This window comes from Trachurus trachurus, assembly GCF_905171665.1.
Source record: "Trachurus trachurus genome assembly, chromosome: 3".
Taxonomy (NCBI): domain Eukaryota; kingdom Metazoa; phylum Chordata; class Actinopteri; order Carangiformes; family Carangidae; genus Trachurus; species Trachurus trachurus.
The window spans coordinates 12,179,119-12,206,848 of NC_139893.1; the positions used below are offsets into that span (position 1 = coordinate 12,179,119).

The 27,730-nt window shown below is 40.5% G+C and overlaps 3 protein-coding genes across 3 annotated transcripts in view; 2 read left to right on the forward strand and 1 right to left on the reverse strand.

Moving 5' to 3' along the window:
- Positions 1–9,334, forward strand: part of prtga (protogenin homolog a (Gallus gallus)) — a gene marked incomplete at both ends in the record, with an annotated part of 35,252 nt that extends 25,918 nt beyond the window's left edge. Inside the window, 6 exons of the mRNA XM_084001533.1 lie at positions 631–786; positions 1,424–1,547; positions 1,637–1,778; positions 2,409–2,522; positions 2,947–3,236; positions 9,325–9,334. Coding sequence (XP_083857659.1) covers positions 631–786; positions 1,424–1,547; positions 1,637–1,778; positions 2,409–2,522; positions 2,947–3,236; positions 9,325–9,334 — 836 coding nt within the window. The remainder of the gene's footprint in view (positions 1–630; positions 787–1,423; positions 1,548–1,636; positions 1,779–2,408; positions 2,523–2,946; positions 3,237–9,324) is intronic.
- ccpg1 (cell cycle progression 1) lies at positions 8,963–19,838 on the forward strand. The gene is made up of 10 exons (XM_084001469.1): positions 8,963–9,051; positions 11,273–11,370; positions 11,884–11,998; positions 12,569–12,654; positions 12,773–12,968; positions 14,266–14,613; positions 15,207–15,322; positions 15,843–15,962; positions 16,670–17,913; positions 18,793–19,838. Exons 2-10 carry the CDS (start codon positions 11,311–11,313, stop codon positions 18,980–18,982), a joined length of 2,475 nt encoding a protein of 824 aa, XP_083857595.1. The 5' UTR covers positions 8,963–9,051; positions 11,273–11,310; the 3' UTR covers positions 18,983–19,838.
- Positions 19,783–26,165, reverse strand: pigb (phosphatidylinositol glycan anchor biosynthesis, class B). Its single transcript, XM_084001470.1, has 12 exons — positions 25,774–26,165; positions 25,200–25,329; positions 24,959–25,076; positions 24,696–24,800; positions 23,784–23,914; positions 23,549–23,689; positions 23,404–23,455; positions 23,101–23,312; positions 22,525–22,589; positions 21,179–21,398; positions 20,022–20,199; positions 19,783–19,917 (listed from the first exon to the last, which is right to left on the reverse strand). The coding sequence occupies exons 1-12, from the start codon at positions 25,883–25,885 to the stop codon at positions 19,804–19,806; spliced, it is 1,578 nt and encodes a 525-aa protein (XP_083857596.1). The 5' UTR covers positions 25,886–26,165; the 3' UTR covers positions 19,783–19,803.
- Positions 26,166–27,730: the final 1,565 nt, after the last annotated feature.

Below are 27,730 nucleotides of genomic sequence, written 5' to 3' on the forward strand. Positions count from 1 at the left end.
TGGAGTAGTTTTAAGAGTCGTTTTAATTTTCTCATCTAACTCTCAACAAGTAAGCAGATGAAATTTCCACAACATAAATGTTGATTTGTAGGATGTAGGATTACAGTCCTTATTTTGAGATGTTCGTGACTTAAGGTCTCACAGATGGAGGTTGTTGTAGTTTTGAATGAATTGATGGCAAAAAAAAAGAGATTTAGGAAGGTTGGTGGATGTACAGATGTTTTCACGCTGCTGTGGTTTTAATCAGAGGAATCTACAGAGAGGATTCAATCATGGGAGCATTTTGGGATAAAAAGTGACACAATCAGTTTAACTTTATTTTTCAAAAGCAAACAATGTAAACCAAAGATTTTTTTTTTTTAAGGTCACCGTTGCATATTGGCAAGAGATCCATTTTAAATATAATATCTTTGTGTGAAATGTTGTCATTTTCTCGCCACAAATGAGCAGATGAAATTTCCACAACAAAAGCTGTTGACTGATGTGATCATCTTATCATCTTAAACATTAGTAGATAATCACCAACTCAGACAAAATGTGTATAAACTGATCGAGCCATCATGTTAAAACAGTTGTGTAGATAAGAACCATATCCTGTTCTGTGTTCACAATGTGAAATCTCACCAACAGGAACGATCACCATGGCGCTGCTGGAGAACCTGAAGCCCGGTCAGGTTTACTTGGTGAAAATCTCAGCATCCAACAACATGGGTGACGGACCGTTTTCACACACTCTGGAGCTGACAGTACGGCCAGATCTCACGTCGGACCCCCGCCACTCCACAGGTCGGTGCCGTCATCGCCGTTCTCACACCATCACTCAATACACAACGATACGAGTCTGTTGAAACTGAAACATGGCGTTCACAAGTTATGCATCTAATCTAAAAGTACAAATATAAATATATTTAAAAAGAGGTACAAACATTTTTCTCTCAATAGGTATATGGAAGATGAGGGATAAAATAAATTGCAAAACATATGGGATATTATAAGCTGATATGGATAATTATGTAGTATATACTACAGTATGTAGGCCAATGATTATATAATTTAATGGATGTGATAAATATGTTTATTGATATGGATATCTAGGAAGTATATATATTTATTGATATGGATAAAGATGTAGTAGATAGACAGTTAGATATATAAACTGTGATGAGTAGAAAGGGGTGGGAATTTTTTTTTAAAAGTGCATACTTATTTCCACTCTGTTTCGAACTTGTGTATATATGATTTGATGATGCTTGTATTATTATTTTTAGTTTGTTTTATATATGTATGTATGTATGTATGTATGTATGTATGTATGTATGTATGTATATGTTTTTTTTTTCTTTATTTCTTTATTTTATTTAGACATTTAGACATGTTCGAAATAAAATTCATCTAATTTGACGATGTTGCCTCATCCCCGCAGCCTTTTCTGATGGTTTCTACCACCTGGACCAGAAGTCAATGACTGGGATCACTGTGGGCGTGTGCATCGCTCTCATCTGCATCATCATTTGCGCTTTCATCATTGTCTGCAGAGGCAAAAACAGGTATGTACTCTGAACACAGTAATTCAGCCCTAACTTCTCTGAGTATCCTCTTTCTACTACAGTGATATCATGTTTGTTTTTCCCTTCAGGAAACTGTCAGCAGTGAAAACATACGGAGAAGGAGTGAGCACCTCCGCCTCGGCTGCGGGACATCTGGGCTCTGATGGACAACCGGAGAACGCTGATGTGACCGTACCAATGATGAGTCAAAACCATTTCATCGATACCAAGGTAAAATTAACACTTGTCACAGTATTGTGGTCTCATAAATGTTAATATAATGTTGTTATACTTTGAGGAAACATGACATTTGAAACAGGGATACTCTATTAGACATTTAGATAACCCTTTAATTTACTTTAATTACGTGATAATGTCAAGAAATAGTCAAGAAATAACAGTCAATGTCATGGTAATGTCATGTCTTTCATAAAGGCAAAAGGTTACACATGCTTTTCATGCTTTTTAGGGAAAGGCCAGATTTTTTCTCCTACCAAGTCATTGCAATTGTCAATTACAATCAATTATTTCTTGGCTATTTTTCTCGACATTACTATGAAATTGACCGTTATTTTACACTATTTCTAGACATTATGACGCAATTCATTGTTATTTCTTGACATTATCACGTAATTGGCGGCGTGTAAATTAAAGGGTTACCGACATTTGCAGACAGACGTTATGAAAATTGTATATTCAATGAAAATAACTTGAGGAGCCTGAGGTGATCAGAATGAAAGAAAGTACCGGATGTTCCTGAAAAAACAGCCTCTCGAACAACTTTCAGTTTTATTTCATGTGTTCTGGGTGTGACTCATACATATTGATACTGAAACTACAACATTTATTTCACTTTTTTAGGGGGGAACAAACCTCATCATCAATTGTCTCGGTCCTGTTCAGCCCAGTGTTGAGAAGAAGAAGAAGTGGTTTTCTTTCAGCAATAGTGTGAAAAAGGACAATAAGACGTTACAGGTAAGAGTAAGAATGAAGAACCATGTTTGTGACATTTCCATCAGTAATTTGTAGATAAATGCAAATGTAAATGTACTTTATTTATTTATACAGCCCTTTACAACAACCCTTTCGGTGAACCAAAGTGCTTTACAATAGGTAATAAATAAAAATGAATAAGTAAAGACAATTAAAAACAATAAAAGCAGTGAAAAAGAACAAAGACACAGCTTAAGTTGTTCTCGTCTTGGAAATTGTAATGTTAGAGCAGCAGTAAAATTAAGAAGGAACTCATTTTGTGGTTGGCAAACATGAATTCAGCTTTCAGAAGATGCATTAAAGAATATAAATATCAAACTTTCTTCCAAAGCGCCGACTAATGACACTGAGACAACTTAAACTTCCTGTAAAGCTGTGAAACACTTTCTCTGTGCAGCAGCAGCAGACTCTGAGACACAGCGCGGCGCCCTACCCGCCCGGCACCACGGTGCTGACCTACGAGGAGGAGCTGTCCGTCGCTCAGGACCAGCACGCCACTCTGCAGGCTCTGCTCGGTCGTCCCGGCGACACGGAGGGGTCCTCCAACAGCGAGGGCAGCCACGAAACCGGCGACTCGGGCCGTTACTCTCACGACGAGACGGAGATGACCACGCTGTTGTCCGGCGCCAGCAGCAGCAGCAGCAGCAGCAGCGGCTCGGACTGCAGCGACGCCGCCGAAGAGCCGCAGCACGAGCTGTCGGAGGAGGAGGAGGAGGAGGAGGAGGAGGAGGAGGAGGAGGAGGAGGAGGAGGAGGAGGAGGAGGAGGAGAGTCGGGCGGAGCTGAAGGAGAACGGATGTTGTCACCATGACGCCCAGCGAGGTTCCCAGTCTGCACTCTCTCTGAGCGTGTGAGTGTGTCTGCAGGTGTGTGTGTGTGTGTGTGTGTGGACGTGAAGGCCGTGGTGATACACGTCTCTATTTTCACAGATTAAAACCCTCCTGTTTTCCTTCTGGGTCAAATTGACCCAACCTGTTCACTTCCTCCATCCTTCCTTCTGTCCTTCCATTCTCCCTTCCTTCTTTCCACAATCCTTTTTCCCTTGCTTCTTTCTTTCCTTCCCTACTTCTTCTTCCTTCCTCTTTTGATCCAGTTGACCTGGTCTTTTCTCTCCCTCCCTCCATCTTTCTTTCCTTTCCTTTCCCCTTCCTTCTTTCCACAATCCTTTTTGCCTCCCTCCCTCCCTTCCTTCCCTTCGTCCTTACTTCTTCCTTCTTTCTTGACCCAATCTGTTCTCTCCCTTTATCTATCTTTCCTTCCTTTTTCCCTTCCTTCTTTCCTCCCATCGTTCCCTTTGTCCTGCCTTCTTTCCTTCTTTCTTTCCCTTTGTCCTTCCTTCCTTCCTTCTTTCCCTTTGTCCTTCCTTCCTTGACCCGGCAGGACAGCAGGAGAATTAACATGAAATTAAAGGAATATTTGGACCTTTAGAGACACGATGTGCGTATTCACTTTGTGACGGGGAAATAAATGTCTGAGAGAGTTTTTTAAGTTAAAGCAGAAGTGAGTGATATATTTGTGTTAATATAAGTCTTAAATAGTTATATCTTCCGACAGCAATCACTTACATAGAGTGTTTGGACTGAAACACGGGTCTCTCAGTCCCTCTGCTCTGCTCTGAGCCGAGGAGAAAACATTTATCGTATCCTACAGTTTTTATCCAATGAGGAGAGAGAACGGCATGCAGGGTTGTGTGTGCAGCCAAGGAACGCCGTGAATGTGGTGACGTAGCGACGAGGGCTGTTATGGTGCGTTCAAGGAAACTCGTATTTTTCCGACCGTGAAGTGGTACCAGTTTGATCTGGTACGAGTTCACCGGTCGGAAGTTACGAGTGGCCGTTATAGTGACTTTCACCGGTAAAACAGGTCGGAAAAACACGAGTGGGTTGCCTGAAACGCTACAAAGTCGTAAGTTGTGACTTGAAGCTGTAATTTACGATTTCAAAAGCCTGCCTGGAACGCAGCATTAGCGAAAACGACCGGACCACTTACTTCTGCTTTAAACTCTTGTCACCAAAGTGAATATGACGCAGATTTCCCAACTTGTCTCACTATTCCTTTAACTATGTACAGGTCTCATTCACAAAACCCTGCTGAAGATATTTTCTGTTGTGTGTAGCCTACACCACAGGCCTGAGTGTCAGTGTGAAAGAGAGAGAGAAAGATGTAAAGAAATGACCTGTATGAATGTCCCAACCTGTGAATGTTGGCAGGGCGGATTATTTGTTACTTTCTTTTAAGGAATGTTTATGAATGTTTTCTTAATTTTCTTTTAATTTGTCTTATGTTTTTTTTTTTTTTTTTTGAAAAGAAAAAAATCTCACCCACCATGAATGTTTAAAAACGAGTCAAGAATGTGAAAAAAGTGACATTTCTGACATTATTTAAGAGAGTTTATCACTGGAGCGAAAGGGAAGAGTGAGTCCTCTTCGCTGATTATCTACCTCGGTTTACCTCTGGGTAAACTTCCCACTGTATATTTAACTACTTATACCTACGTTATGTGATACGCTGCTCCAGTTGCATTGCATTTTATACTTCCTGATGACTTTTCTTTCCCCCGATCGTCATCCCATTTTGTCCTTTTTTCTCTTGCTTTGTCCTGATTTTACTGGATTGTAAGGGCGCTGCAGCTTTTTCCTCTCGCTCCACCTGCTGTGTGGACTGAAGTATCAAAAACACACATACAGTTTGTTATTTATCCCCTCAGATGTTGCTGAGGTACTGAGCCAGTATTAATAATATTATTTTTTGTCCATTATTGAGTAATGGTATGAAAGAAATAATGAATGTCTGCTTTTGTTTTCTATGTCAGTGTGCAGCTGCCCTTGCTAATCCTGTTTTATACTACCTCATTTAAGAATTTATGTTATTGTCTCGTCGTCGTTGTTTTCCTAAACTCAGGGAACAAGGTTTAGTACATTTGAAAAGTCATGTAGTGTTACATGGTGAACTGACAGGGTATCTTCTCAGTACTAAACCGTTGTTGTGTGTAATTGCCTACTAGAATATGCTATGAATGTATCTGTGCCAGTAGCTGCCCTCCTCGCAGATGGAAACCCCCCCTCCTCTGTAGTTTCTCCTCAGGTCCTACAATGTCTGTTTTTTTACAACAGACTCTTGTTTGTTGACTTCTTCCTTTTTATGCGTGTAAAGATTCACACCAGAAGTGCTTGCAGTGGCATGTCGGTATAGAAAAGCTTTATAATAATTGGCCTTAATGTGGAGATCGTCCCTCTGATGCCAAAACCAAAGCCCAATCTCTCCGAGGGGGAGAAGCTCCACATGGGGATGCAACACATGAAGAATGATGGCAGTAAAAGCAATGGAAGTGTTTTTAATTAATCAGAGATGAAAGTGAAGAAATTAACGAACACCACAAAAAAAATCTATATTTTTGTTAGAAGATAATGTACTACAGTTACTTTTGTTCCAAATAGTTATTTTGTTTTGCTGTAGAGTAGATAAAGATTAGCACTTGTCTGCCAAGTAGTTTTTGTATTATCAGCCAATGTGCAGCGGTGACGGTGACGCTAGTATCCAAAGAGTTGTTTGCTACCTGAGTTTATTTTAGCCTCTCGACTAATCTCCGGCAGAAGGTTACTGAGGAATGTGAAATAATCAAAACACATTAGACCAAAGATGAAGTGTGGCCTTGGAGATCAGTTGAGGGGCCGCTCCTCAAACGAAGCCTTGCACATGAGTGGCCTTGACCCGCGACGAAAAGGAGCGTCGACAGCAGTGGGTTCAAACTCTGAGGAAGTGCCAGCGGGATTCACAGGCGCTTAATGATAAAACAGAGTGACAATTAATAATCAGTCTTATGCACACGAAAAAAAAACAAATTGTCCTGTCGGAGAGTTCCTCGAAAACTGTTGCGAGCAGACGTCTGTACATTGTAGGTGAAAATAATAAGAGATGAATACAGTATTATATTTGTTAGTGGTCTGTGAAGCAACAGTGCAGCCTTGTGTAAAAGTGCACCCACTGATTTTTCACCTTGTGAATGAATGAAAAACTATTAACCACATGAATTAAATGTTTGTATATGGGAGATTTCTTTATTAGAAACATAAATGAAGTACATTTTAAACAAGAAATCTGTTAATCATGTGACGATTTATTCATATTTTTTAGTCTTTATTTTGAGAAGTTCGTGATTTAAGGTCTCACCGATGGAGGTTGTTGTAGTTTTGAATGAATTTATGGCAAAAAAGAGATTCGGAAAGGTCAGTGGATGTACATATGTTTTCACGCTGCTGTGATTTTAATCAGAGGAATCTACAGAGAGGATTCAATCATGGGAAAAGATTTGGGATGAAAAGTGACACAATCAGTTTAACTTTATTTTTCAAAAAGCAAACAACGTAAACCAAAGAATTTTTTTTTTAAATGTCACCGTTGCATATTGGCAAGAGATCCATTTTAAAGCATCCTATCTTTGTGTGAAATGTTGTCATTTTCAGTGTTCTCATTTTACAATTGTATAATGTGTCGTACGACAAGAAAACAGATGGAAAACGTTACTCTGTTTCTTAATCACCATTTATTTCCAATATCCACACTTTTGTCTTATATGTTTTATTTCAAGATAAAATGGGTTTTTGATAAAGCAGAGTTGTGTTTATCCTGAAAAGACATTTACATTTTAACTTGAACCCAATAATGTTTTCATATTATCTGTATTAGCAGAGCATTACGGCCTCAATCCAGAATCTGAAAACAGCACTTGTGCTTATTCATGAGCTCAAAACACAAAAAAATGCTGTGATTGTTACACCAAACAGATGTCAAACAGATTCTGATTTAGGTTTGTTGTCGCTCATACAGATACACAAGTGCTACCTCAGGTTTTTATTATTTACATTTTCATGTGATAGATGCAGGTGCAATAGGACTGGGTCGTTACTGTCTGTGAGACCGAGGTCAAGATGTAACACAGAGAGGACCCAGGTTGTTGTCCCACTGTCTCTTATCCCGTGAATGGTGTTATGTTGGAATTATGTTCCTGTCCGAGCATGTGAATTTAAAGGGATAAAACGCAGAGTGTGATCTGTATGTGAACAGAGCCACTCTTCGTTCTCCCTTTTTTGCAGTAACGTTGTGCGTGAATAATGTGCGGTGGAGCGCTGCGGGTCATTTTCAGTCAAACTCAGGGGGACCCGCGGCTGCTCCGCCTCAAAAGACAAAGCAGGTGTCAAAACTGAATGTACCTTTTTGTAATTATTTTTTGTTTTCTGATCATTTCTGTTCATGTTTTGTTATATTTTGTAAGTTTGTCTTCGTCTGCAGAATTACTTGCAAGTTGGTTTTTGCCAAAAAATGTTTAGATAGGAGATTTTAGACAATGGTTAATTATAAAATCATCTGATTCTCAGTTTAAATAATAAAGTATGAAAAATCTAAGAAAAAATGTTGTCATCTGCTGTTGTTTTTACAAGACTTTTACAAGACTTGAGTTCTTGTGTTGATTAAAATACAAAGGGAACTCTATTTTATCACTTAATTTATCGCTTTATCTTAGTGTAGCAGCAACGGGTCTGTTCTTTGCTATAGACACAACAGTCACATTGTTGTTGAGGGGTGTGTCATAGTAACAGCATAAAACACAGCTTATTGTGCTTTAATGGCCAAAAACTGAATTTTCCTAGATGTGTTGTACTTCTTTTGGTCTTATCTAAAACTACTTGTAGTTTTCAGTAAACACACACACACCACTCCTTGTCTTGTCACTCAGCTACAATTTACAAAAACTAAGATAATATCGACAACACCTGTCTGGTGGGGTTGCTGAACCACAATGAAATCATCTTTACAATAAATATGCAAAAACTAAAAACTATAATCAACAAACTTGATAGCAAAACTGCATAAGAAAGCAAAAACAACATGCACAGTTGTATTCAAGGGATGGGCACGTCTAATAATAACTTCCTTACAGGACCGGTTGAGCAACATTACATGTGTGCAGTATAGGCTTCATTCACCACGTTGGCAGTGTGTCAACAGGATGTAAACAGGGAGCAGAGAGGGTTCAGATCAAAACAATAAACACCACGTGTTTCCTGTCGGACACTTAAAACTTATCAACATCAACCACGTGCCTTTAAAAAAAACCCACACTGACGCTACAACATGGAGTATGAGACACTTAAGTTTAAGTTTAAAGTTTAAATTGCTGCCTCCTTCTCGCCCTTATTTAATTCTTCGTGCGGTCCCGCTTGTCACGTTTCCGTGTTTACGTTTTTTTCCTCGCAACCACAAGATTTGTTTCCACACGATTCGCTCCGCCCCTCGCTGGGCCTGTTTTGCCACCGCGTTGCTCTATGGGAAATGTAGTCCAAACAGTTCGCCCAGGGCGATGTGATGTGCGTCACGGCGTTCTACTGAAAGACTACATTTCCCGGCCACCGTCGGCTTTGAAGTGTTGTTAACGGCTAACTTGGCTCGGGCATATTGCAACAACTGTGGGGCTGCTTGCAAACAGCTGCCTCGTTGTCGGCCACAAAGAAACGGTGAGTTTTATAATTTTCTTGTTCTTTTTCAAGAGAAATAGGTTTAAGTGGTAGTTAAAGATGCCGGACGCAGTCGACAAGGCTTTAATTACACGCCCCGACGATGCTCAGAGAGGTGACGTTAATACCCCAGCCAGTTAAGTTAGTTAACTGTCTGGAAAATAACCGCTGACGGTCTTTATTTAACGTCGAAGCTCGACTGTAATTTAATTCACAGCTCACATATTCTGGTTTTTCTGCTGATAAATCAACCATTGGGCTGTTTTGATCCAGGCCGCAGTAGCTGGCATCTCCAGTGCGCTGCCACTGCGGCCAGTCGCCGCTAGAGGCCGCTGATACACCGCCATGTTTGTTTGTTTGTTTGTCTGTCTGTCTGTCTGTGAGAGACACTACTACATAGGTAAACATTTAAACTAAATATCACCATGAAACTTCCCAAGTTTATCACTTACATTAAGAGAAATATTTTTTGTATTACAAGTTCTGTCAAAATGTATGTTTAGATATGTAAATGAGGCAATATCTAATGAAAAATGCACTAATTACATTTCCAGAACAGAAATCTGAACAATGGATGAAGCCACTTTCACTTTTCACATTTTTTCTATTTGTTGACATATTAGAGTCAGAATTTTTACAGAGGGGATTTAGGATATCTCTTTTTTGCCACTCTGTAAATGAGAAAATACTGTCACCAGCCCTAAAAAAATGAATTCTTGCCATGTTCTTAGGATTAAATGTTGTATTTATACAACATTTAATCCTAAGAACATGGCAAGAATTCATTTTCAGGCTGTGAATGATATATCATCAAACCCCTCTGTAAAAACCTTCAGAATATAGAAAGGAATAAAACTGGAAGGTTTGGTGTCTGTAAGTAGCTGAGGAAAAACACATTTTGAGAAACAACCTTTACTGTAAAATTCCATAGATTGTTATTGTCAATCGTACTTCTTTTATGATTGGTTGCTGATATATTAATAAGTATAAGTAAATATATAATAAGGAGGGAATGACAATTTGGAGCCCACAACATTGTTCAGAAGAAAGAGAGCTTTACAACGACACCTAACATAACATGGGTGAAAGAACAGGCAGGGCACAGTTTGCCACAGCAGCATGTTAACTTTGGGTGAATTTAGGAGAAATCTACAGATGAAAGAGACAAAATAATGTAAAAAAAAAACACCTAAATGTGGATTTTCTACCATTTCTTTCCACTATTCTGAAAGAAGACATGTTAATGAAGCAAAATGGCCCAAATTCTCAAAATAGACAAATGTTTTGCCTATAGTCTCTCGCCTTAATGTTGTTGAATGAGTTTGAATAATTAAGAAACTAGACGAAGCACAACAAAGTTCAGGTGGTGAATGAATGACACAATGCTGGGCCTGTTTTATTGATGAACCTCCCCATCAAAAACAAACAGACATACGGTACTGCCAGGACCTCCCAGGTGAAATACAGGGACTTTCCATGTCTCCTGTAGTGAACAGTCACAGGCTGCTGGGCTCAGGTGTGTTGGAGGTCACCTGGTGCAGGTAACGAGAGTGATTTCACTCTGCGTTATTGGTTAATCCATTGAATCCACTAGTGAGAGGAGCAGCTGCTTTACTCTGTTAATGCTGGAGCCTTAAATCTAATGCTGCTATAAACAACCTGGTTATTGTTTGGAAAGATATTTTACTTTGTGTGTTTTTGAAGAGGTGCAAAAGTCCTGAAACATCAGTGTCTTTGCATATGGACACAATCTTCTTTTCTTTATAAAGTCACATGTGTTTGTTGTTTTTTAGGCTGTGGAAATTCTTGGAAATATAACATAATGAATAAATGATAAGCTCATTTTGAACAGTTTGAATTGATAATTTGATAGACAATGTGCAAGATTTAATCTTTTTTTTCACGATATCATCATATTATCAAAACATATCTCTTTCATAAAGCATTTCCTGCTTTTAACTAAGCTGCATGTTTCTTTACCTCGGACGTCAACTACCTACTTCCAGTTTACCTACCAGTGTCTCTCTACTGAATGATTTTATCCTCTGTTTATTTTTATTAATTTTTGTGTTTCATGCTGGCTTTTATTTTATTTTAAAGTTTTAACTGTCATCCTTATCATCTCTGTTAAGCACTTTGCACAAGTGCTCTATAAATTAAGTTTTTTATATTATTTATCATATTATCGTCTCCAAAGTATTCACCTCTTCTTTTCCTTTAGATCCCTGTTTTCCTGTTTTTTGTTGACACCTGCCAGAAATGTCAGAGACGTCAAGTGATGCAGAGTCGTCCTGTGGCTGGACCATTATTAGTAATGAAGTATGAACCTTTTTTTCTTTATTTTTCATCACAGCTATTTCTATTGTTAATACTATTATTACTGCTGTGCTGCCTGTCATTATGCCTGACATATTTAAGGTCATCAACAAGGGACGTTTTAGCTTATTTGATCGATTCAAATGTGCAAATCGTTCTGAACGTCAAGCAGATTGTCAAACATATTAAACATTTAGACAATTTCTTTCCAACTCACTGCTTGGAACAATTTTCTCTTCTGTATTGGAGATTGGTTTCTTATTAGTAAATTAGTTCAACTCTGTGATGCTGGATAGAGACAATCTGAAAGCTTGTGAAATGAGTCGTTTTTCTCATATGTTTCACCATGTTTTTGTTTAATTGGATAAGAAAACTTTAAGCTGCTTTCAGGATTATATCCCTCTGTTACTCAGTTAATAATTAGCTCTAATGAAAGACCTCGATTATCCAGCTGAAAACTGTTCAGGATATTCTCAGTGATCGACACACAAAGTGTTTTGCTCGTTGTGTTTACAGGGTTCAGATATTGAAACACTGGGGCTGGAGGCGGCAGTGGAGTATGGCGCCGAGCTGTTAGAGCGCCCTCCAGTGGAGGAGGCAGAGCTGCAGGACACACGGGCCTCTGCATCTGGTAAAATGAAACTGCAACTCACTTAAATATTGGTTAATTAAAGACAGTTTAAGGAGCCTGAGGTGATCAGAATGAAAGAAAGTACCGGATGTTCCTGAAAAAACAGCCTCTTGAACAACTTTCAGTTTTATTTAATGTGTTCTGGGTGTGACTCATACATATTGATACTGAAACTACAACATTTATTTCTATTTTTAGGGGGGAACAAACCTCATCATCAATTGTCTCGGTCCTTCTTGGCTATGTTTCACGACATTACTATGAAATTGACCGTTATTTCTTTGCTATTTCTTGACATTATCACATAATTAACGGCCTGTGAATTAAAGGGTTACCGTCCGTTTTTAAGAAAAGCAAAACATGATTATTTGCTCACATGTGAAATTTGACTGAGAAATTATGCCAGGCATTTTTTAGTAGTAATAGTTTCTGTCAATTGATAGTCAATAGTTAATGGCACCTGATCATCATACATTTTCTCTGCATGGTTTAATATTTGTTGTATTCGCTGTAGTCAACAGTAACTCTAACTCACACAGTTAATCATAATTCATACTGATTGTGTTTCAGCTGGGTGTGTTGAGGAGAGAGCTGGCGATTCCCTTGACGACACGCTGGGAGAACGAACCGTAGATGAGACACTGTGCGTCTCTGAGGTGAGAGGACCTAAAAATAATCCGCAGGGTGTTTTTGTAAACGATCCAGAGCCACTGTGGCGCCACCGCCGCCGCTGCTCTATGTGCCAAACCTCTCAAACGTATAAATCCCCCGCAGGCCGGAGACGGTGCTGAGGGGAAAGGGCACGTCTCTCTGTTGTCCTCCAGCGATCACTCCGACATCGTTACCCTGGGAGACCTGAAGGATGACGACCATGCAGACACGGAGGAAGAGGAGACGGCGGCGGCCAACGAGGAGTTTTACCTCGGCACTTCCTGCAGCAGCCAGTACGCCTTCACCGCCGGAGAGACTGGTACGACCCCGCTCACCTGTGTCCTCCTCACGTTCCTTTTCTCAGCCATCTGATCTCATTTCCACAGAGAAAATGTCACGTTTGCCCTGTTTTCTACGTCACCAAAGCAGGTTTGACGATGAGTCACTGGAAGTTTCCTCAGAGTCTGGTGAACTTAGGCCACCAGCTGCGGAGCCAGCTCACCGGACGCCGCTCGTTCGCAGGTGGCCGGATTTGAAATGTGAAGTGAAGTGGCGTCTAATACGATGCTAAGCTTGCTCAACAACATGGCACCGAACTAATCATGATGCTCACAAAGACACACGCTGTTGAATGGTGTGAACCTCTGAGCACGTCTGTCCACAGAAAAACATAAAATGTTGTGTGAATTTTCTTTCACAGTTTGTGCATGTGTGTGCGTGTGTGTTTGTAGAACACTGCACTGCAAGCAGATACAACAGAGATCAGCAGATTTAAGGCACTAATGTCTTTTCACTCTTTGGAGAAGCAAAATTTGGTCCAAATAAAAACTGCGTTTTTCTTGCACTTTGAGGGGCTGGAAAAAATTATATTATAGCGAACAATGGAACTGTGTATTTTTTTTTCAGGTAAAACCGCTGCGAAGATAAGCCGTTTCTTTGGGTCTTTGGGTCTTTGGGTCTGTATGTTGTAAATCTCTGGGCAGGGCTATGGGCTGGGTTTGATAACGGGAGGAGTGCAGAGAGTCTTCTACTGCAATTAAAGTACTTATGGGCTATTTGTAGATCATACAACCCCACTTTAAAACATTTTTACTATCCCTTTAACGAGGGAGAACGGAGGCTCTCTGCCTTCCACCTAGCATCTCTTGTCCGAAAAACAAAGCTGCAAGATCGGCGCCGCCAATAAGACTACACAAATATACACATCGTAACATCATATATGATATATAACGTATAACGTTATCTACGGCTCTATTGATTGATTTCTCGCTGGCTACGTTGTAAACAAATGCACATGACCAAGACGAGGGTAAGCAAAACGGAAACGAAAAAGCAACCGGACTTGCATAGTTCCTCTTTAAAATGTGTCCAGACTATGGTATGGTAATGATGGAGGGATAAAACTTCATGACACTTTGGAGATTTCTGCCTATTTGTGCCAGCAAGCAGCAGCCCTTCAGGACCGACTCACTACAACACCTGGGACAAAATATTTGTTATCTGCACGATTAACATCACTGCTGTCTGAGTTATTCTTGTATAAGTTATAAAATTAGTTATTTTTCTTCCATCATAATGATCCCTGCAGCCTTAACTCTGTGTATTTTATGCTGCAGTTTTCCCGGTGCAGCAGCCAGCAGTGACGAACTCGAGCAGCAGCGAGGACGAGGCGGGACGAAGCGCCGGCACCGCCGTACGAAGACGACGGGTGAGGAAAAATACCACGAGCATCACAACAGAGCCCGAGGAAGAGGAGGCACTGGAGTCTGGTCCGAGTGAAGACGAGGAGGAGGAAGAGGAGGAGGAGGAAGAGGAGGTTGGAGAGGAGACGCAGCAGAAGGAGCAGGGTGAAGTTCGACCTGCTGCAGCTCTGGAAGTCCACGGTCGGGGCAGCAGCACGCTCAACAGGTGTATCCTGCTCGCCCTCATCATAGCCATCAGCATGGGCTTTGGTCACTTCTATGGTGAGACGCTTATAGGCTTTATACACCACTGCTCCTTCACAATGTCTTGTGTAATGATGATGTTGTGTGTACGGATGGACGATAACTATCGGTACCGATAATTACACAGATAATGACAGTTTCTGCTAGCCTGACAAGCCAGACTATATCATTAAAATGTACAACCTACGGAGCAAATATATTTGCTGCCGCTAGGGTGCGTCTAGATTTCTAGGCTAAGTTTCTGCCGATTACTAGAGCCAATTACAGTTGGTCAACACTGCTTTGATTTCACTAAATTCAGTCCTTTTGCCCCCTAAGTTGATTTGAAACGATAACAAATGTTGATTTTTGAAGAGTCATACTGTTTTTGTTGTGATGTTGGTTATATTATTTGGTCAATTCAGATATTAAATTCATCTTTACTCACTACATCTTAGATTTTCTTAACCTCGTGTGGATATAAACTACTAAAAATGTTATTGGCATTGGTTATGAGAAGCAGATAGATATCGGTTATCGGTCTCTGTGGGGAAACTAGGCATCATGCTTCCCTAGTTGTGTGTAAATAAATAATTAATGTGTAAATGCTTTGTCATTATTCTAACTTCCAGGCACAGTTCAGATTCAAGAAAGACACAAGGTTGTGGAGAAAGTCCGAGGGAACGAGTTCGACAGTGTGAGGGATCTGCTGCAGCAGCATGTTCGAGAGCAACATGTGACAAACCAGGTCAGAGACGACACAGATCACAGCTCGAGTTTTAAATAATAAATGGATTAATAAGATAAGAATAATCATGATCTCATTCTGTACAAGGCTTCGACATATTTACTTTTTTCTAACACAATTATTAAATGTTGTGAATTTCAGTCAGAAAGAAAAAGACTAAGGAAGAGTTCATATTCCAGTATAACCTAATACAATAGTCCTGATAATAAATCAATAACAAACTGTTAATATGTTTCATAGAGCTGTTTGTTCAACTCACCAGTTTGAAGTTACAAATCCTTTTCCACCACAAAACTGAGTGTCATATTTCTGTGGATTACATCAGGCAGCTGTTTTTACTTTGTCGGTCAGTCTGTGTGATGAGGAGGAGGAACATCCCATAATATTACCAGGCGCCATAGTGAAGCACCATTTTACTCATTTAGATGTTTAATAAACTGAGTGAACACTTTGTCTTCAATAAGGATGAACACATAAAACTGTGACTCACTTTTTATTTCCTTGTTTCTTTCGTGCTCAGAGAGGAGACGTCGCCCTGAGAGACTTGGATGAACAGAAAGTTATTTCACTGCTCACGGAGGTGATCGAAAAGATAAAGAAAGAGAACGAGGAGATCAATATCAAACAGGTGAACATTCAGGTAAGAAGTGCTGGCTTTATTCTTCCGTGTATTTACTTGATTTATAATCTTATTTTACGTTTTGTTTTACTCTTCATCTTGATGATTCGAGTGAACATTAACCGAGTTTCCATCCACTTGTGGATCGAATTATATTATTATTGATAAAAAATATTATTGCAAATAATACCGGTTCAAGTGCGTTGCCACCTGAGACCTTTAAATCGAATAAAAAGCTTTACGTAATGACGTAATGTGCTGGTTTGCGATCATATTGGTGCATCGAATTGTTTTCTTGCAATGGATCTTAATAGTTTCCATTCATTTTTGTACTAAATCGCAAAACAGAAGGACATCCATCCTTCATCTTTAACCAATTATCCGAGGTCGGGTGCCTGTACACCTGCATCTTTCTTTGTTTACTCCCGCTGTGTCTTTAAACAGCCGGGAATATGTAGCGGAATTGACATAAAACATGATCGTAACTCACATTCATCGGCAAAGAACAATTTCCTTCAGCATTTGTCACATTAACTTTGTATCGATCAAAAGAAAATCTGATGAGATCGACCGTATTACTGTTTCCATGAGGTATTTTTAATCCAATATAGCTTAATTAGAATAAAAACGTGTGGATGGAAACATGATTATTGACACAATATATATATAAAAAAAAAAAACTTTAACATCCAGATGTGTCTCTTTTGCTTTGTGTTTTTCCCACGAAGGCCCAGAGAGACGACCTGGAAACGCTGCTGCGACAGAAAGCCGAGGAGAGGACCAACATCGCGGCTCAGCAGCAGAGGCTGGCGGCTGAAAACCATCAGCTGAGAAACTCGCTGCAACGCGAGGAGAAGTCTCTGTCCGCTCTGCAGGAGGAGCTGAGGAACCTGCGCTCCAAGATCAGAGAGCTGGAGGTGATGGGAGCCGGAGCCGACTCGCTGCTGTCGGAAAACCAGAAGCTGAAGGAGCAGCTGGAGGAGGAGCGGCAGCTGATCCGGGGCTTCCACGGCCAGAGGGAGGAGCTGACGGCCGAGGCGCAGGCGCTGAGGAAGAAGCTCGACAAGGAGAGGAGGTCCACGGACGAGCTGAGGAGAGAGCTGAGTCGTCTGAGGAGCCGCGTCCCCGGAGCGGGAAGGGGAACGGGCTCGGAGGCGGAAGAGCTCCAGTCTCGTCTGATGGAGCTGGAGAAGCGGCTGAGCTTCGAACAGCAGCGCTCGGACCTGTGGGAGCGGCTGTACGTGGAAACCAAAGAGGAGCGAGCCAAAGGAGACACGGAGTCCAAAGTGAAGAAGCCGAAGCCGGGCATGGCGGGGAAAGTGAAGGAGACGTTCGACGCCGTGAAGAACTCCACCAAGGAGTTCGTCCACCACCACAAAGAGCAGATTAAAAAAGCCAAAGAGGCCGTGAAGGAGAACCTCAGGAAGTTTTCAGATTCCGTCAAGTCGACTTTTCGACACTTCAAGGACTCGGCGTCGACGTTCATCGACAAGGCGCGAGGGTTTTACAAGAAGAGATGCGACGAGAGGTTTACAAGAGACTCGCAGTACAACACGCGGAAGTCGGGGTATAAAGCGCACGAGGATAAAGGTCAGAACAGCCACAAAACCAACTTCAAGGGATGCTCCGGCGTGTTCGACTGCGCCTACCAGGAGTCCATGAGTCTGTTCAACAAAGCCATGGAGCCGATCCGAGCGGACGAGTTCTACCAGCTGCTGCAGAGCTACCTGCAGCAGGAGGTCGACCACTTCCACCACTGGAAGGAGCTGGAGATGTTCGTCAACAACTTCTTCCACAACGGCGTGTTCATCCACGACCGCATGCTGTTCACGGACTTTGTCAGCGGCGTGGAGGACTACCTGACGGACATGCACGAGTACCACGGCCTCGACGACGACGTGTTCGGAGACCTCGACGACTACGTCTACAGGCACTTCTTCGGAGAGACTTACACAAAAAGCTACGGCCCGAGGTAACTAACAAGTTAATGATGCTAAAAGTTTCCTCACAACTTTTCTTCTTAAAAACCTTTTCACACATTTACTGAAGAACTGAGGGAACAAGAGAGTTGTTCATAGCTTAAAGCAATAGTTAAAGGGATAGTTAAACATTTTGGCAAATTGGCCCATTGCCATAATCCCTATAGTCATAGCAGTAGGTTTGTTACCTTTAACTGTCAGTGCAAGCTGTTTTTAGAACGGCAGAGCAGAGCCGCGAGCTGCTCAGAGCTACGCTACAGAGGCTCATGGGATTTCTTGGTTTCCCTCATCAAACTCATCAAATACACAATCCAACAACTCCAAAACGCTCTGGTGGACAAGTTGTGACCGGATGGTTACACTGTAACCTCCCCCCCATACATATGGAATATGTAGGGTGGAGAGTCTTGACACGATAGAGAACTGCACATTCACCACGCTATGAGATAATAACAGAACGTTACGAGACAGAGTTGTTTTAGAGGTAAATTCATGCAAAACCACTGATGCGCGTTCCCGTCGGAGGCAGTTTTTCGGCAAGCAGTCTCTGCATTTGCCTCTAAAACAACTCCGTCTCATAACGTTCTGTTATCAGAGTGGAGTCTCTGACCCGGTGTCACAGCTCTCGTCCTGGTGGCACCGCGAGTCTGCGACACAAACTCGCCCTGTAAACCGTAATCTCTTGTTTTGTTTTCACACACAGTAACATGTATATGATAATTAATCAATCCACTGATTGATTATCAAAGGCTTCGTTAAAAACAAACGCACACGACCGGGAGGAGGGTTAGCAAAACGGAGGAGAAGTGACTCCCAACGCCTGTTTTCAGCCAACATGTTGATGTCACTGCTGTTTTGTGTTTGACTCGCAGCGGGCCGTTCGAGAGACCAGACACAGACTCGAAGGAGTCGTCGCGCTCCAAACATCAACGCAAGCATCAGAGAGCTCGACCTCGACCACAGAGTGAACGCAAGTGGAGCAGATCAGGAAGAAACACAGACAGACACATGGCCGACGTCAAAATAGAACTGGGTCCGATGCCGTTTGATCCCAAATACTGAGGATTTGATATTATAGTTGCACAGTCTGTTTTTTTTGGTTGTATTTAGATGCAAAGTCTCTCTCTCTCTTTTTGTTTTTTGTTTTTTTGTAAGTTTGCACAACATTTTAACGACTTTTTAATGCTACTGAACGTCCTCGAGCTGTTTGGTGTTTAGTGAAGTGATCAGCATTAGAATTGAACGAAACAAGTGGCAAATGTGTTTGTGACGCGAGAGATTTGTGTTCATTTAACAATTGATCAAATGTAAACCACTTAATTTTTTTATTTTTCCTGCTGAAGCACCACTGATTCTCCTCTTCAACCACAGCACTTTTAAAAAATATATATATTTAGCAGGCAATGTTAATTGTAAACCCAAATCTTGTGCTTATTAAGAAAAATGAAAAAAAGAAAAAAAAGAAATGCCGCATTAAGGATGTGTGGAAGAGGATCAGGGCCACAGGAGAAACACAATGTGGCCCTGATCCTCCTCTATGAGTTTGTTTCCATGTTCATCCATGTAGTTGTTTTAATTTGCTGCTATCGACAGGTCTGTGTGAAGTGGCTCTCTCTCGCTTTGACAAAACTGTTTTCTTACATTCCACCTCAGGCTCGTTTTAACTGGACCCAACTGTTTAAAGTTACTTTAACATGAGTTGGGATATTGAGAAAAAAAAAAAAAAGCTGGAATTATAATTTCACGCCAAATTTAGTTGTGATAAATTGGAAAAAGCACCTCTGACAAGTGATATTTCAAAACATTTTGAGTTAAAATATTTATTTCAGTATCGATTCATATGACATCATGTGCAAAGAAAACTGCAATTGTTCCAGTGTTTGTCAGTGCCTTTCATAAATAAAGATGCTTCCTCCAACTCTTCCCTCAGGAACGTGAGTGTGAAACATCTCTGCAACCTTCACAAAGTTATTCCCCCGCAAAAACACAGAAATCTCCTACAAAAAAACCAAAAACACAAACACACATGAAAGTTTAGGCAACTGTGAAGTCAAACATCTGCACAAACACATGTGAGCAGAGTCGTGTGTGAGTATCGTACCTTTTCCAAAACATCAAACAGAAGCAGGTGAGTGGGCAGAGACGACTTGTAGGGAAACGAAGTCTGGAGCCAGTGAAGAGGGTCGTCGTAGAATCTCTCAGCCTCGTCAACGTAACCGTCCTCGCCGAGGTCGGGAGGACACTCGAGAAACCTCATCTTCATCGGGCAGTGAACGTGGCTGCAAGGAGGAGAGGAGATCATCAACTGTTGTACTGTATGTAGCGGACGATCGATCAGTCAATACTCAATGTCACTGTCGATAAGTAAAAGTTAATTAAGTTTAGATTTTAAATTGTGTGGCTATAGGGAGTTTTACCTGTCTACAATGCTTTTATTAAAAAAAATCCTTTCACTGTGAGTAAGAAAACGTGATACATCTTTCTTCAAAGAATACTGTATGTTTTTGATCACTCGCTTAAGAAAAGCCATTTCCCAATTAGATAGCATATGATGCCAAGACATGGAAAACATTTTAATTACATGCAGTTAACAAGATTATTTTGGTGAAAAATTTTGGAAATATTAGACGGGATCAGGCTGAGCATTTAAAAATATTTCTCCTCTATGATGCAGCTCTAATGCACTGAAGACGACAGCTCAAAACTCTGTTCAGGACATTTCACAACAGCTATGAAAGTTTGGCGAATAAAAACACAATGATGTATTAGGTGTGGTACTGAACAAGTATCAACTAAAAAGTATCAAGTATCAACTAAAATGTGTAGAACAGAGAGGGAGAAAGTATTAATATAAAAATCTGGCATCAGATGTTTTGTCAGCTCTTTAGTATTTCTTAAAGGGATACTTCACCCCAAATTGATTATTCGCCAATTTTCTACTCACCGTCACGCCAAGGAAGAGTTCGGACCCTTCCTTGGCATGACGGTGAGTGGAAAATTGGTGAATTGGGGGTAAAGTATCCCTTTAATACTTGATATTATATTGACAAATTTACTTATTAACTGGTGCTTTTACTTCGGGAAAAGGTTTGTTAACTTGCCATTGGAAATGTTTGAAAAATTTAAAATAATCAATAATGGAAAGAAGTGACCAAAAAGTTTTTATCTGAAGGATTTTAAAGGGACGAAGCCACATTACATCAACAGCTCAAATCCCATGATGCAGTTCACCACAGGTGTGGCGGGCTGCGTCGCTACCTGTAGTAGGGCGTGGAGTGGCAGGGCATGAGGAAGAGGACGTCCGGCTGTGGAGACGCGGCGTCGCTGCCGTTCGGACACAGAGTCTGGAGGCGGCTCATGGCGTCCAGAGCTCCTCGCTGGTGGATCAGGCCGGTGTAAAGAGCCAGAACCAGGTTGGTGGCGACCAGGAAGAGAGCTGCTGCTCGACGCCACGTCTTCAGAGTCGACAAAGATATTCCTGTCGAGGAGTGAAATGTGGAGTGAAACAGATGACTGTTTCTCTAAAAACATCTGTTAACATTGAACATGTGGATGGACAGCACAAGGGATGGAGAGATTAACTGTAGATGGACGATGGCCAGACTTGATGTGTTCATATTTTTGTCATGTTTTTCTTTATTTATGCTCTTTTAGTCCTAGAAAAAAGGACTTTTATGCTGATACTCTATTACTAATAATTGAAATGGGTGCACATGTATCATTTGTTGCCGAATGTCAACAAAAAAGTAAATAAATTATATACATACATACACATTACCAACATTCAAGACCATGCTCAAAACTCACTTCTTTAAATGATCTTTTAAAGGAATAGTTCACCAAAAAATGAAATTCAGTCATACTCCGGAGTGGTTTTTTATTCCTCAAAGTGCATCTGGAGACCCATAAGGCCGGTTCGTAGTCCAACAAAACTTTATATGAGAGTCAATAGCGCCTGACACAAAAAGGTCCATAAAACTACACAAAAACCTTGTAATCTTCCTCCTTACTGCTCGTCCGCTGCAATCCAAGTGTCCTGAAGGGAGATAGTCAAGAGTTTACTCGAAATAACGTCATTTAGGACAAATGACGTGGGTTAGAGTTAGGGCGTGAATCGCGTGAACATGAGTGCACAATACAAGACTGTTGAGGCAGTAAAAATGTCCTAAATGACGTCGTTTGAGTAAACTCTGGACTATATCCCTCAGGACACTTGGATTGCAGCGGACGAGCAGTATGGAGGAAGATTACAAGGTTTTTGTGTAGTTTTATGGACGTTTTTGTGTCGGGCCCTATTGACTCTCTTATAAGGATTTATTTGGATTACGAACCGGCCTCCCGGGTCTCCAGATGCACTTTGAGGAATAAAAAACTACTCCGGAGTATTCATCAGCATGAGGGTGAGTCAATAATGACTGAATTAAAAATTTTTGGTGAATTATTCCTTTGATGTATAAGTTTATGTTTTATATTGTTTTATTGCTGTTTCTGAATTTTATTTATTCTGACTTTGCTCTATTTTATGATTTTTAAAATGTAAAGTGTCTTTGAGCAAATAAAATGTATTATTATATCATCTTTTGAATGTGACATCAGGAGCTTACCACAGAAGATCATACAGAACGGCAGCACAGGATAGATGAATCTGAACTCCTTGTGAGGGAGGAAACTGAAACAAAGACAGAAAATACATTAAAGGGATAGTTCAACATTTTTGGCAAATGGGCCCATTGCCATAATCCCTATAGTTTTAGCAGTTGGTTCGTCTTTAAGTTTGTCTGTAAAGGCAACGCAGCGCACTTTTGACCACATGCAGTGTTATGGAGAAATATTTTCATGAGCGTGCCCCAGTTTTGTTTGCTCTTGCGCACACATCACACACTCCTGTCAATGGTTTCACACTCCTCTGACCGGGAGGCGACGGTACGCAAAGACATTATTGACCCAACAAAGGCAGACAAGAAGAAATCTGGAAGCAAAGAAACATTGAAGATTTCTCTTCAGAGTTTTCTTCAGTGTTGTCATCATGTTTCACCGGCTCAATCACAGGTAAACACGACGAATCATCATGTGTAAAGTTGATTGTGCACAGGTTTTAACACCAGATTCACCACTGTGCTCCGTCTCTAAGAGCGTTTTTAAAGTGTAGTTTGATGAATTCTGACCCCAGATGTTTTTACCTGTAAACTGCGATGGTCCAAACGACGGCTGCCAGCAGGACTTTGTATCTTCTGAAGGCGAGGCTGCATCCATGGAGGAAGAAGGGGAGATGAGGCCCGATGACGACAGCGAACCCCTGGGTGACGTACCAGTGCCACGGGTGAGAGCCGTAGAAATCCGCCACGCCGTGAAAGACGTTAAACTTCAGAAAGTTGAACTGCACCACGGTCCACTAGAAAACAGAGAGAGCAGCTGTTACATACAGCACCATGTACGTCAGCAGCAAAAAGAAAAATGTTTGGAAATGTTTGGTTTTTTTTTACCTTTTCATAAAACAGACAGTCGATCACTGTGGAAATCACAAGGACCAAAGCCCTGAAAAAAAAAGACAAAATGATTAACTGTGTTTTTCCTTTTTTTTTCCTGCATCATATAAAGTGTAAATTAATGTAGATTAAAAGTACAAACCCTATAGGAATGCAGGTTTTAGTGATGAGCTTCAGTTTTTCATCTTCCTGCCAGAAATGATACATGAGCAGAGGAAACCAGACGATCAGAGCCGTCGGTCGAACGATGACGGCCAAGGCAACGAGGATCAAATACTTTTTGCTGGAGGGGGAAAAAAAGAAAGAAAGAAAGAAGATTAAGTGAGATGAGGGTATTAAATAAAAATGAGAAATTAAAAGTGTTGAAAAGCAGAGACCTGCTGTGAGTCTTGGAGCCGGACAGGGGGAAGTAGAACAGAGCCAGAGAGGTGAGGGTGGTCTCCATGCTGTTGGTCAGGGTCCTGGTGCAGCAAAACCACGAGAACCACGAGCACAGGTGGCAGAAAAACTACAGGACAAAACGACAGGTTACAACTGTGTGACGCTTTAAACTGTTTTTTCTTTTCTTTTCTTGTTGCTGATTTTGATATGTACTACTTTTGTTTTATTGTACTTGCATGTGTATGTTCTTCATTAGGTCAGTAGTCTGTTCCTCTTTGTGTAATATTCCTTGTATTGGTCTTCTGTGGTTCTTATTTCTCATGTGTCTTTTTTACTATTACAACAACCTGCCTGGGGACTTTAGACGGAAATTAATAGCCATGGCTATAATCTGTCATATTTACATGTGTACAATGTCCATTAATATGCGCTGTCCCCAATCTAAATAAATGAATTAAAATTTAAAATGTTACACTGACATGTTGAAATAAGAGACCAAACTAATTCTCAAATCATCGTACAGAGTAACTTTTCCGTACTTAATTCACTTCTATAAGTACATTGAATGAAAATCAGAAAATTAGACCTCAACAAACACACATTATTAGAGTCTTTTTCTGTTTAAAGGGAAAGTTCAACATTTTGGGTAGGTTAGGAGTAGGTTGAGTCTCTGAATTTGCCTCTAAAACAACTCTGTCTCGTAACGTTCTGTTATTATCTCATAGCGTGGTGAATGTGCAGGTCACAACTCGTCCACCGGAGCGTTTTGCAGTTGTTGGATTGTGTATTTGATGAGTTTGATGGGGCCAATGGGCCAATTTGCCAAATTTTTGAACTATCCCTTGAAGTGAACTGCAGTAAAAAAAAAACAAGAAAAAAAAACGCAGCCTACAGGTAAAAATACTCACTGTCCATTTTGCAACATCACTACTCTCCAGCGTTCGGATGAGGAAGAAGAATTTCACGTCGGCGCACGCAGCCAAGAGAGCTTGAGCTATTCGTGGAAGCCAGATCTGCAGAGAAACATGTTTGTCAAGTAAGCCGGTGCATATTCTCATTATATAAATGCTTTCGATTTAACCTCCTTTGAAATGTTTGTCAAGTATGAATTTCATTTTGTCAGAGACATGCAGAGGATAAGTCGTCCAAATAGTGATGTATGTTGACGTACCAGGAGGTGGACCGAGTCAAGGTTTGTTAGGTGTAATATCTTGTATATGAAGGCGAAGAAGAGTGGATAGGAAAATCCTCTCAGTCCTTCTTTCCATTCCCAGGTCAGATACCCATAAGTCACACTGTTAAGGTTATAACAGTGCAACAAGAATAAAATAACAGTTTCATCTGATTGTTGGAGGCTTAGTTAGAAAAAACAAAATAAAAAGCATAAATCACAGTTTTGCTCAGAAGGATATTTGAAGACCATACGATGGGAAACCTCCAGAGACTGCCAGTACTCATCAGGGACGAAGCTGGTCTGAACCAGGAAGCAGTTGATCAGTCTGAACGCCACAGAAAACACAACAAGTCTGGCTCTCAGCACACCTGTTGGGTTCAGAGGGAAAAAATCTCATTTTAGTTCGATAAACTGGATTTATATCAACTTTCTCAGCACAAAGCTAAAGGACATGAGCCGTCTGTTCACAGTCAACGTCGATGAAGGTAGAGCATTAAACATCCAATGGTATGATAAGGTAGAAGAGTATTTAGTGTGTAGAAAAAAAGAAACCTCTGAGTTGTGTTTTTAAAATCAAAATTCAATTATGATTTTAGTTCATCTCCTGTGTTTTATTCAAAGTAGGCTATCATTTGTTGATCTCCAGAGAAAAATTAATAAAAGAAGGGGAAAAAAACACAGCATCGCAATATAATAACAGCTATTAAATTATATTATCATGATCCATATATTTTACTGTAGTGTCAAATCATATGAGTTGAGTTTAAGTAGGCTACTTAAGTGTGAGTAACATTTCACAATAAAAGTCTCACCGTCCTTCAGGGGACATTCATCTTTCTCCGAGTAAAGCTGAGATTTTCTCCTCCTCAGTTTCACATCCTCGACTTTGTTTCCAAACTTCAGACGCTGTCGGAAGCTCTCCATGAGTGGGCCTGTGTGTACAGCTCAGTGCCAACATAGCTCACCTCACCTGTCTCTATGCAGGAGGACAGGTGAGTTCAGTGGCAGGAAGTCAAACTTTCCATTCACACAGACGGAAATAGCATTAAAAATAAATACAAATAAAAAAGCTAATGGCTGCTGCGTTTAAACAACCTGCAGGTTTTCTATTTATTTAACTAACGGTATTAAATTTCATCTCCAACTACACAACAATAAATTGATATAAACTTCCACAGCGCACACATGACACAGAGGACAGGGATGTTTTTATCGCGCTTCCGCACTCAGACTCACTTCCGGTGGAGGAGCGCTGTTTCCTGACTTCAAAATAAAAGCTCGATTCAACAAACGTTATTATGCCTCAGTTCTGCAGCACAGGTTGGCGTTATTATGATATTATTGTACAATAAATACGCAAACAGTGAAGGCAACTTCACTGTTACATCGCAGGTGTACACTCTTTGATATATTTTGCATTTCTGATTACATTATTTACATTACTATAGTTTTTATTTTACTTATATTTCTTTTATATATATTTTTTTCCTTGTTTGTTTTACTTATATTGCTAGTCTAGGAGCAACCAGGAGACATCACTACATGTTACTCTGTAACTTGTGTATGTGACAAATAAAGTAAACTTGTAATCTCAACTCATTGTGACATGAAACATCAATTTATCATCAATGTATAATTGCATAAATATAATCCAATTTAAGTATTTAATTCCAGTCTAAAACGCTTAAAATCTGTCTTTTATATTATTATTATTTTGGGTGTGTTAGTGCTCACTCTCTCCAGCAGGGGGCGAGATGCAGGTCGGTTCTCGATTGGAAACATTTCATACACAGAAGAGGAAGAAGTGCATGTTAGCTGCACATAAGTGTCCTCTGTGGTGTCTCTGGGTGTCTGTGTGTGGTTTTCTGTGGTTTTCATCTGTGTGTTGAGATTACAGACACGTCGGACAATCTACCTCCTCGGTGAGTAATTAATGTGACAGAGGATTTGAGTGTAAACCGCGACATTGTTGAGATTATTTCACCTCCGTCAGGCGAGATAGAGGAGCGACGGTCTGCTCATACGTCCGGTCTGGACTTTTCAAAATAAGACTCATGAAACCTGTGTTTACTTTTTTTTTTTTTTTTTTAGAGGAATTTGTTTAGAGAGGAAAAATATCACTTAAATATTAGGCCATGGTTAATATGAACATAAAATCGAAATCTCATTTTGCCTGTCTAATGTTTCGATTGAGTATTTATCATCATTACAATATTGAACAATCGCACTTTGCATATTTCCCTCTGTGTCAGTGTATGCAGCCAAAACAGCAAACCTACATATTTCAGGGGCAGAAAAAACAACATTTTAAAAAGGTAATATGACAAACCAATCATGGCCTAGTGATACTTACTGAGAAACTTGACCTAATTGTAATAATAAGCACTAGTTTATTTTTGCCTTGGCAGAATATGGAAAGATTTTGTAGATGCAAAAAGTGATTTTGTGGATTAAATTTAGTTGCTTTTGTAAGAACATGAGTAACGAAAGAAAATAAAGCCTGATAACTGTAAAATTGTACAAAAATAATTGAGTGTGTCTTGGATAACACCACTTCTTTCTTCTTCTTTTAGGGTCGTCTTATCTCTCAAGATTGGTACTCCTTATTAAAAAGAAGCCATGTTTCGACGGAGAGTACCTTTCACACAGATGGCCTTTGCCACGCTGCTCGGAGTCTTTGGTGGTATTTATATCTACAGACCTTATTTTGAGCCAGTTCCCAAGACCTCAGGACAGCAAGACAGCAGTGCCAAAAAAACAGGATGAAAC